This window comes from Pseudophryne corroboree, chromosome 2, assembly GCF_028390025.1.
Source record: "Pseudophryne corroboree isolate aPseCor3 chromosome 2, aPseCor3.hap2, whole genome shotgun sequence".
Taxonomy (NCBI): Eukaryota; Metazoa; Chordata; class Amphibia; order Anura; family Myobatrachidae; genus Pseudophryne; species Pseudophryne corroboree.
Window position 1 is genome coordinate 31,660,089 of NC_086445.1, and position 11,898 is coordinate 31,671,986.

Below are 11,898 nucleotides of genomic sequence, written 5' to 3' on the forward strand. Positions count from 1 at the left end.
CCGGGGTCACATGATGTTTCGCTATACAGCGGGAACCCAAGCGAGATGATGAGGCAGATAATGATATAGAGCACGTCAGGGAATTACAGACAGGTACAGAGCATATAAATGTATGGGATCAGCGCAATTTAGAATTCTGTGCAAGAGCTGCGTAGAACACACATGTGTAAGTATGACCTGAATAGCTGCAACTCCCATTTCCACTATTGGTGGAGGTTATTATCAATACTGTACACTAAGGAAGAGACATTGATATAATCACTAAATTACTTTTTTAGTAAATTGTTTATTAATGATCAGGATTACATTATTGTCTGTTTTCTCTCTCTCTCTCTCTCTCTCTCTCTCTCTCTCTCTCTCTCTCTGATTTACCTGAAATCCTTCATGCAAGTTTCCCGTTAACAGTTCAGTACAATTTACCGTTTTTGGGGTTATTTTTTGAGAGCGCGATTACTAGAGATGAGCGGGTTCGGTTTCTCTGAATCCGAACCCGCACGAACTTCATGTTTTTTTTCACGGGTCCGAGCGACTCGGATCTTCCCGCCTTGCTCGGTTAACCCGAGCGCGCCCGAACGTCATCATGACGCTGTCGGATTCTCGCGAGACTCGGATTCTATATAAGGAGCCGCGCGTCGCCGCCATTTTCACACGTGCATTGAGATTGATAGGGAGAGGACGTGGCTGGCGTCCTCTCCGTTATAGTAGAAAAGAGTAAAGACTGAGTGACTTAGTTATAATTGTGGGGAGGATTGGGGACGGGGAGCAGCTGTTAGGGAGTACAGTGATTTAGATTAGGAGAGAGAGAGAGAGAGAGAGATTGACCTGATTTACTGGAGCTTAGGAGTACTGTAGAAGAGAGTGCAGAGTTTACTAGTGACTGACCACAGTGACCACCAGACAGTGCAGTTTTATTTAATATATCCGTTCTCTGCCTGAAAAAAACGATACACACAGTGACTCAGTCACATACCATATCTGTGTGCACTGCTCAGCCCAGTGTGCTGCATCATCTATGTATATATTATATATCTGACTGTGCTCAGCTCACACAGCTTATAATTGTGGGGGAGACTGGGGAGCACTGCAGTGCCAGTTATAGGTTATAGCAGGAGCCAGGAGTACATATTATATTAAAATTAATTAAACAGTGCACACTTTTGCTGCAGGAGTGCCACTGCCAGTGTGACTGACCAGTGACCTGACCACACTGACCACCAGTATAGTTAGTAGTATACTATATTGTGATTGCCTGAAAAAGTTAAACACTCGTCGTGTGACTTCACTTGTGTGGTGTTTTTTTTTTTATTCTATAAAAAACTCATTCTGCTGACAGACAGTGTCCAGCAGGTCCGTCATTATATAATATATATACCTGTCCGGCTGCAGTAGTGATATATATATATTTTTTATATCATTATTTATCATCCAGTCGCAGCAGACACAGTACGGTAGTTCACGGCTGTAGCTACCTCTGTGTCGGCACTCGGCAGTCCGTCCATAATTGTATACCACCTAACCGTGGTTTTTTTTTCTTTCTTCTTTATACATACATACTACGACATCTCTTTATCAACCAGTCTATATTAGCAGCAGACACAGTACAGTACGGTAGTTCACGGCTGTGGCTACCTCTGTGTCGGCACTCGGCAGTCCGTCCATAATTGTATACCACCTAACCGTGGTTTTTTTTTCTTTCTTCTTTATACGTACATACTACGACATCTCTTTATCAACCAGTCTATATTAGCAGCAGACACAGTACAGTACGGTAGTTCACGGCTGTGGCTACCTCTGTGTCGGCACTCGGCAGTCCGTCCATAATTGTATACCACCTAACCGTGGTTTTTTTTTCTTTCTTCTTTATACGTACATACTACGACATCTCTTTATCAACCAGTCTATATTAGCAGCAGACACAGTACAGTACGGTAGTTCACGGCTGTGGCTACCTCTGTGTCGGCACTCGGCAGTCCGTCCATAATTGTATACCACCTAACCGTGGTTTTTTTTTTCTTCTTTACACATACATACTACGACATCTCTTTATCAACCAGTCTATATTAGCAGCAGACACAGTACAGTACGGTAGTTCACGGCTGTGGCTACCTCTGTGTCGGCACTCGGCAGTCCGTCCATAATTGTATACCACCTAACCGTGGTTTTTTTTTCTTTCTTCTTTATACGTACATACTACGACATCTCTTTATCAACCAGTCTATATTAGCAGCAGACACAGTACAGTACGGTAGTTCACGGCTGTGGCTACCTCTGTGTCGGCACTCGGCAGTCCGTCCATAATTGTATACCACCTAACCGTGGTTTTTTTTTCTTTCTTCTTTATACGTACATACTACGACATCTCTTTATCAACCAGTCTATATTAGCAGCAGACACAGTACAGTACGGTAGTTCACGGCTGTGGCTACCTCTGTGTCGGCACTCGGCAGTCCGTCCATAATTGTATACCACCTAACCGTGGTTTTTTTTTTCTTTCTTCTTTATACATACATACTACGACATCTCTTTATCAACCAGTCTATATTAGCTATATGTCTATATGTGCTGATTGGGGAGGGTTTTTTGGAAGGGACATTCTGCGTGACACTGCAGTGCCACTCCTAAATGGGCCCGGTGTTTGTGTCGGCCACTAGGGTCGCTAATCTTACTCACACAACTACCTCATTGCGCCTCTTTTTTTCTTTGCGTCATGTGTTGATTGGGGAGGGTTTTTTGGAAGGGACATCCTGCGTGACACTGCAGTGCCACTCCTAAATGGGCACGGTGTTTGTGTCGGCCACTAGGGTCGCTAATCTTACTCACACAGCTACCTCATTGCGCCTCTTTTTTTCTTTGCGTCATGTGCTGATTGGGGAGGGTTTTTTGGAAGGGACATCCTGCGTGACACTGCAGTGCCACTCCTAAATGGGCCCGGTGTTTGTGTCGGCCACTAGGGTCGCTAATCTTACTCACACAGCTACCTCATTGCGCCTATTTTTTTCTTTGCGTCATGTGCTGATTGGGGAGGGTTTTTTGGAAGGGACATCCTGCGTGACACTGCAGTGCCACTCCTAAATGGGCCCGGTGTTTGTGTCGGCCACTAGGGTCGCTAATCTTACTCACACAGCTACCTCATTGCGCCTCTTTTTTTCTTTGCGTCATGTGCTGATTGGGGAGGGTTTTTTGGAAGGGACATCCTGCGTGACACTGCAGTGCCACTCCTAAATGGGCCCGGTGTTTGTGTCGGCCACTAGGGTCGCTAATCTTACTCACACAGCTACCTCATTGCGCCTCTTTTTTTCTTTGCGTCATGTGCTGATTGGGGAGGGTTTTTTGGAAGGGACATCCTGCGTGACACTGCAGTGCCACTCCTAAATGGGCCCGGTGTTTGTGTCGGCCACTAGGGTCGCTTATCTTACTCACACAGTCAGCTACCTCATTGCGCCTCTTTTTTTCTTTGCGTCATGTGCTGTTTGGGGAGGGTTTTTTGGAAGGGACATCCTGCGTGACACTGCAGTGCCACTCCTAAATGGGCCCGGTGTTTGTGTCGGCCACTAGGGTCGCTTATCTTACTCACACAGTCAGCTACCTCATTGCGCCTCTTTTTTTCTTTGCGTCATGTGCTGTTTGGGGAGGGTTTTTTGGAAGGGACATCCTGCGTGACACTGCAGTGCCACTCCTAGATGGGCCCGGTGTTTGTGTCGGCCACTAGGGTCGCTTAGCTTAGTCATCCAGCGACCTCGGTGCAAATTTTAGGACTAAAAATAATATTGTGAGGTGTGAGGTATTCAGAATAGACTGAAAATGAGTGGAAATTATGGTTTTTGAGGTTAATAATAATATGGGATCAAAATGACCCCCAAATTCTATGATTTAAGCTGTTTAAACACCCGAATCCGACAAAAAAAATTCGGTGAGGTTTTGCCAAAACGCGGTCGAACCCAAAACACGGCCGCTGAACCGAACCCAAAACCAAAACACAAAACCCGAAAAATTTCAGGCGCTCATCTCTAGCGATTACACCTGTTATAGTTTAGTTTTTGCATCTGCCTTTTGCAGTTATTCCTATGTATCAGAGGTTCTAATTCAGCCTGGATCTCTCCTGCGATCCTCTGTGCAGTTTCCCGATTGTTGGAAAACTGCGCACGCGTAGGATTTATTCTGTGCATGCGCAGAATGGATTAGGCTATCGCATTGCAGTACTGCGATCGCCTCTGCCTGATTGACATGCAGAGGTGTTTGGGGCAGGGACGCGGGCATCCGGCATTTCTGAAAACCGGGGAATGTTGACCCTATTTTCCGGTGGGGGCAAGGCCAAGGACTGCATCATGTACACAGTTTCCTTGGCCTCGCAAAGCCGCCCTGCGACAGGTAGTCTGAGTACGCTCAGGCTTACTCCGTCTGCCATCACAGATGAACATCACGACCGATGGTTGCAATGTTCATCCCGGTGTGCGATCGCAGTGATCGCATTATTGCTATCGCAAATGCAGAAAGGAGAAGGGCTATACACCACTTCCTGCATGCGCAGAGCTGCTGGGAGCAATCCATACTGAGCTAGGCCCGGAGTGTATAGGCAGCATTGTATGTCTGCACCATTAGATACACAATGTTGTATTAGTAAATATTCAGATTGTATCATCAGAGCCATCCCCCCACATTGGTTATAATGGTCCCTATGGTGCATTTTCATTTAGGGTTTCTCGTGGCCACTTATATGGAACAAGTTGTGAGTAGAACACAATACATGAGCCAGCCTTGGAAAGTATCAGTGTCTTTATATATAAATGTACAGCAGATGTTACGTCATTTATGACCTTATTGCAGGTAATATCTATCCCCGGCAGCCAGCAATGCTTATCAGTGAGAGAACTGGTATAATAGTTACCGGTGGTCAGTTCCGGACGGCAGAGACTCTGAGATACAAGCAGTCAGTCTCACGCCCACAGGAAAGTGTACTGCAGTATGGAGCCGCGAGTGCCAGGGTCTCCCGGGTGTCTGTGTACAGCTGCTTGGCCTGTCCTATGTCACAGTCCTCCGGAACCTGCTATGAGGCTGAAGCAGTGGCTGATCAGTGTCTGAGGCTGGACCATGGCAGCGCCATTGATGGAAAGTGCTGCAGTCCACTTCATAGACACCGTGACTAGGCTGCAATGGAGAGCAGTGTACTGGCTCCACCGATGGAAGTCCCATTGCAAGTGCGTAAGTAAAGCAAAACAAGTAACTTTGTGTCTGGAACAAACCATGTTGCCATGCACAGGGAGCAAATGCATTCCATATTTTTCTGTGCAGGGTAAATACTGGCTGTTTTTGCATGTAGCCCACAAATGCTAGACAGCTTTATTTTTACACTGTAATTTAGATTTTAGTTTTAACAAACCCCACCCAAATCTAACCCTCTCTGTACATGTTATATCTGTCCCACCTGCAATGCGACATGGTTTTGCCCAGTTGCTTGCTTTTTTGCTTTACTTACAAACATGACTTATTATGTACATTCTACTATTTCTCAGCAGATACCTTATCATCATTTTACATATGACTGGCTGTGACATTTTTAGGCTGTCTCATTGATTCTAAAGTATATGTGGAGGTAAAATATGCAAAATTATTAACCAAGTTCAATTATTGATTTCAGAAATCTGTTACCATGCTCTGTGTTCCGTTCAGCTAATTGCGCCCCCAGCTTTTCAGCCTTGCAGATGTCTCATCAGTCTTACTACCTGTCTCATCAGTCTTACCGCCTGTCTCATCAGTCTTACTACCTGTCTCATCAGTCTTACCACCTGTCTCATCCGTCTTACCGCCTGTCTCGTCAGTCTTGTCGTCTGTCCCATCAGTGATTGCTGTGGCTGTTCCAGGCTTTACAGTATTTCTGCAGGATTCATCATCGGATCTGTGGGAGGACTGTGGTATTACTACACCGCTCTACTCCTGGTTGTTGTAGCAACAATCACTGCTCCTGTTACCGGACTCTGTTGAACTCAGTAATCACTTAGTTATACATATTTCTAAGGTAAGACTGTTTTTTTAAACGTATGTAATTCTAGCCACATCAGCTCTGACAATATCCTTGTCAACTCCAGGGGTACAGAGGGGGTCAGCAATTACTATTACACAGGAGTCTGATTTTTCAAGACCAACCCAGTTTCACCAGATAATGTAAGAGAGCAAATCCTGATACCAATGGCCCAGATTTATAGAAGCTTGGAGAGATAAAGTGGAGAAAGATAAAGTACCAACCTATCAGCTCCTAACTGCCATGGTACAGGCTGTGTTTGAAAAATGACAGTTAGGAGCTGATTGGTTGGTACTTTATCTCTCTCCACTTTATTTCCCTCCAAGCTATGATCAATCTGGGCCATATTCTTAGTGAACATAGTAGTTGTTTTCAGCTCACTATACAGTACATGCAGGGACGGAAGGGATTCTGTAACATTCCTCCAGCCCAGAGAATAGCAGTACAATACCTGTGTATGTCATATATACGCAAGTCTCAGCTAGGGACAACCATTTGCGCAGCTACAGTACATTTGTACATAAATGTTTCATTCTCTGTCGCATATACAGTAAAGATCATTGCGCTGGTTCCATATAATGGATTCTTAGTAAATTCAAAATAGGTGAGATCTGCTTCCCATTCCAATACACAAATGGCTCATTGAGTGTGGCTGCATGCAGGCGGGGGTGCGAGGCATGCCTAGGTGCGCCTGCGCCTCATCCCGCCGCTGAGGGTACAGAGATGCTCCCATTCAAACGTCTACAATGCACACGGGTCCCATTTGTTCCCGGCGGGGCGCACCTAGAAGCAATCGGAGCCACGATTAGCGTTTCTCCATAAGTATACATACAGGCGTCCCAGTGAGTTTTTAATTATAAGTGCCAGTCCAATCCCTGCATATGGCATACCTCCCAACATGACCCTCTCCAGGAGGGACAGAATGCTCTAATTCTGAACTTCCCTCTTAATGTATGATTACCATCACCTGTGCTGAAACCCCTTTCTTATGCATTAACCTGTTCAAAACAGGTGCTGGCAATCATACATTAAGAGGAAAGTCCAGAAACAGAGCATTGTGTCCCTCCTGGAGAGGGTCATGTTGGAAGGTATGATATGGAAATACTGAGTGAGTTAGACTAAATAAACACTGCTTAGCCTTCCCGGGTCACAGATGAGTAACGGTGCCACTCTCAGTAAGTACCTTTTAGCCGCTTAATGGGGGGAACATGCAGCATGATCAGAGTTCCATACCTCCGTTATTTCTAGTGGTCTGTAATGTGCTGCTGTGGGGTCTGTCACAAGCGGTTGTGGAGCCACCAACCGCCGAAACAAAGTCTCAGCACAGCAGCAGAGTAAAATGACCGGGTGGAGTCTGCCAGGTCCCGCACTGTAGCATGTACTGGCGGTTAGGGGTGCAGTGCCGCTGGAGTTAGATCCAATGAAATGTACAGTAGAACCATTGGCCCATATTTTAAAGGATTGCGTCAAGATATTTAGGGGTACATTTACTAAGCAGTGATAAGAACAGAGAAGTGAGCCAGTGGAGATATTTCCCCATCAACCAATCAGCACTGAAGTAACATCTATAATTTGCATACTATAAAGATATACAGAGCTGCTGATTGGTTGATGCGGAAATATCTCCATTGGCTCACTTCTCCGCTCTTACTGTATCACTGCTTAGTAAAGGTACCCCTTAATATATTAAAGCCCAGATTTATCAAGCCTTGGAGAGTGATAAATTGCAGGGTGATAAAGTACCAACCAATCATGTCATTTTTCAAACACAGCTTGTAACATGGCAATTAGGGCTGGATCTTTATCACCATGCAATTTATCACTCTCCAAGGCTTGATAAATCTGGGCCTTACTCTGGTAAATTCTGTCACTTTTGCTGTATTCACAAATGCTGTACGCTGCGGTAATGGTGGCTTCCTGACCACATCAGTTGTTTTTAGCATTGTTATTGAATAGGAATGTAAATACAGAGGGGGGATGTATCAAACCTTCAAGAGAGATAAAGTGGAGACAGGTAAAGGATCAGTTTCTGTAATGTAGTTCAAACTCAGCCTGTAAGATGACAGCAGCTTGTGGGTACTTTATCTCTCTCCACATTATCTCATTCTAAGTTTTTCTATACGTGTCCACATCTATCCTTCGTGCGTTGCAAGTCACATTACACATAACGCATGAGCGTCGTGTGACTCAGTAGCGCTGAGCATCTTTTCTTGTGACTTTTCCATTGTGACACTGTAATGTAGCATTGTGCATGCAGATACAGCCGCAGTCGCACACAGTATATAGGCATACCACATATCATTTAAATCAGCATAAACTGCTTGTTGCATCCAATTCCCATCGCTTTATGAATACGACACATTTTAACAGAATAAGTTGCACAAAAAATGGTTGGCTCTACCGTAGAACCCCTGCATGGGTAGAAGGGCTGTTTAACGTGCAAGGACACATCTGTACATCTCCACCATAGACTATTATCATCTCAAACTTACCTAATATTGGGGCAGATGTATTAACTTGGAGACGGCATAAGGAAGTGATAAACCAGTGATATGTGCAAGGTGATAAAGGCACCAGCCAATCAGCTCCAATATGTAAATTAACAGTTAGGATCTGATTGGCTGGTGCCTTTACCACCTTGCACATATCACTGGTTTATCACTTCTACCCCTTTTCCACTAGCTCAAAAAACACGGGTAAATGCACGGGGGCGCGCATTTACCCGTGTTTTTGGCAAGTGGAAAAGGGTCAACCCGGATCAAGTGACCCGTGAATCCTACCCGGCTATTTACCTGGGTAGGACACGGGAATGATCCGGGTAGGGTTCTAGTGTAAACGGGAGCCGTGTCGATGCGACACGGCTCCCGTTTACACTGTATGGAAGGGCGGCGCTGGGAGATCATGTGATCTCCCTGCGCTGCCCCTGCCGCGTCACTAGAAGCGTCACCAACCCGGCATATGCCGGGTTGTGACTGCTGATGGGAAAGGGGACGAGCATGGGTCATAGCAGGGGGCAGCTCCCGTGTCAGGCTCCCGGCTGCGACCCGTGATCGTAAGTGGAAAAGGGGTATTCCTTATGCCTTCTCCAGGTTAATACATCTGCCCCACTGTTCATGCAGGGCCATAGAGAGCAGAACCAGGCCCCTGTACTGCATGGGTGCATGGCCAAAAGTAGTGATGAGCGGATTCGGTTTTACTCGGTTTTACTCGGTTCTCAAAACGGCATCTTATTGGCTCACGGATGTCACGTGTTTTGGATAGCCAATAAGATGCCGTTTTGAGAACCGAGTAAAACCGAGTAAAACCGAGTAAAACCGAACCTCGCTCATCACTAGCCAAAAGTAGGGTGAGTTTCCACATGTCCTAGAAAAAATACATATAATTAAAAGCTAATTTCAGAGAGCCGTTCTGATCTTAACTTGCTTAATCTGGGAAGCGGGTCTCTCCTCAAATGGTGCCATCTTCCCAGTGATATTTGAGAAGTCCGCACATGTGCACTATGTATCAAAGGCTCTGGCACAGTTACCTAAAGCAGGGTCTGCAGACTGGTAATGCATTCAACCTCTCTCAAATGACTCTTTTACGGCAGTGTCCTCACTTATCATGTAAGTTTGTGAACTCTGTTTTCATTTTTTTTCTAACCAAACTGTGTAAATATTTTTAAGATCAAATATATTTAATCTAACATATTCTCTGTGTTTCTTGTTGAAGATGTGAGCATGTGAGGCCCAATGCTACATACCTATGCATGATGAAGTATGGAATTTATTGTTTTGTGCAGAGAATGCAAAGACTTTGGTAACTTTGTGGAGGCAATGACATTATGTTTTCTTCTATGAGTTACTGAAGTGTGCAACCATCATGTCTTAGATTGCAGTATCTGAGTGCAGGCTGGAATCAATGGAGTCCTTACATTCTCTGCACAAATATTAATATTTCACACTTATCTACACATAGGTGTGTAGCATTGGCCTCACAGGCTTGCAAGTTCATCAAGAAATGTGGAGAATATACTAGATTAAATGTATTTTAATACAAAAAATATTTCCAAGGTTTGGTTACAGAATAATATTATAAACATGGACATACAGATTGTGGGGGTAATTCCAAGTTGATCGCAGCAGGAATTTTTTTTAGCAGTTGGGCAAAACCATGTGCACTGCAGGGGAGGCAGATATAACATGTGCAGAGAGAGTTCATATGCCTCTTCTGAAGAAACTTCATAACTCTCCTTTAGACACTCCAGCTGTTCCACTAGACCCACCTTATACCTGGAAAAAGATCCTCCGTGCTATACTGGCTGGAAGCATTGCCCATGTCTTCCTGTGCCTAGGGGAGCTTTGCTCTTACTGTGCAGGGACATCTTCCCGAAGTTGCCACTGAGGAGGAGGAGGTAACCCCTTCCCAGATCAAGGTATGTATACTCAGGAGAGGAGGGCGGAATGACAGACCCAGGTCCCCCCAGCAAGCCCCTGCCCAGGTAATTGGTACCCGCTTCTTCCCTCTCGGAGCCAGTGTGTACATGTCAACTGAAATCTCCAGATCACAAGTAGGCAGTTTAATACAAATGTATTATATGATTGTTCACCATAAGGCAGGAGTTTGGGAGTAGGTTTATTTATTAAGTTTCTTCTTTCAACAGAGAACAAACGGTGGTTGGAACGTCAGCAAATGGTTAACTCCGCCAATTCCAACAGCAACATTACTGTATACATCAATACATTTAGAGATTTTACAAGCGTATGTTACTTAGTAGTGATGTTCTTCATGTTATGCATCTTCTTGTACTTCATGGCCATTATACTGAATGCCTTCTTCACCGTTCCTCATGTCCGAGAGAACCCTCGCTATATACTGTTTATCCACATGCTTGTCAATGATCTTGTATATCTAACTGTTTCATTTTTTCTCTTCCTGTCTCTTTTGTGCGCGGTATACATGCCTGTGCTGGTTTGCTACACAATCATCACCTTCTCCACGTGCACATTTAGTATTACTCCGTACAATTTGGCGGTCATGTCTTTAGAACGTTATGTAGCCATTTGCCATCCATTAAGACATGCGGAATTGTGCACTGCACAGAGATCTAGTATTGCTATCGCCATCATGTGGACAGTGGGGCTTATTCCACAGCTCCCCGATTTTATTGCATTTTGTTTTACTGTGGAGAAACGCGTCTTTTCAATCAGTATCCTCTGCAACTGGCCACTGCTAATAGTGAATGAGGTACAGGTGGTCTTAAGAACAGTAACCATAGTAATTAGCTTTTCTGTGGTTGTACTGATAATCGGCTACACGTACATCAAAGTTATGCTGGTGGCTAAGAGGATTGATTCTGGGAAATCTGCTTCTAAGGCTGGAAAAACTGTCCTGCTCCACGCGTTTCAGCTCATGTTGTGCATGTTGTCTTTATTGAATTCATATACTGACAAATATTTGTCACCATATTTTTACTATATGCCATTAATCAACTATTTCCTGCTTACGTGTATTCCCAGATTTATAAGTCCATTAATTTATGGAAGTAGGGATGAAGTTCTAGGTAAACGTATGAGAAATGCGTGCACTTCACAAAGGTCCCTATCTGGAAACTTTTGAGGAGACATTATATAGCTGTATAATATATTATGAAATAACATAGATAAAATAATGTGGACCTCAGTTTTTCTTCATTTTCATGCTTCATTCTATCCCACCACTTCCACATTCTCTGCAATAGGTCAGAGGTCATAAGTTTCACTTACTGTACCTCAATCCAGCTGTGGATCTAAGTTTGGAATCCTATTTAGAAGACATTTCATTGTTCTCAAATGGAGTCAGGGAAAAGCCATGGCTCCCCTGCCCAAGTATATTGTGTATTATTGACCCAGTCTTAAGTCACT

At 44.5% G+C, this 11,898-nt stretch overlaps 1 protein-coding gene across 1 annotated transcript; it reads left to right on the forward strand.

The window, feature by feature from the left end:
- Positions 1-10,774: 10,774 nt before the first annotated feature.
- LOC134989753 (odorant receptor 131-2-like) lies at positions 10,775-11,614 on the forward strand. The gene has a single exon (XM_063950627.1). The coding sequence runs from the start codon at positions 10,775-10,777 to the stop codon at positions 11,612-11,614; it is 840 nt and encodes a 279-aa protein (XP_063806697.1).
- The last annotated feature ends 284 nt before the right edge of the window (positions 11,615-11,898 follow it).

What these genes read in the sequence shown, in the direction of transcription:
- LOC134989753 (XM_063950627.1), top strand. Translation starts at nt 10,775, where the DNA reads ATGTTCTTCATGTTATGCATCTTCTTGTACTTCATGGCCATTATACTG.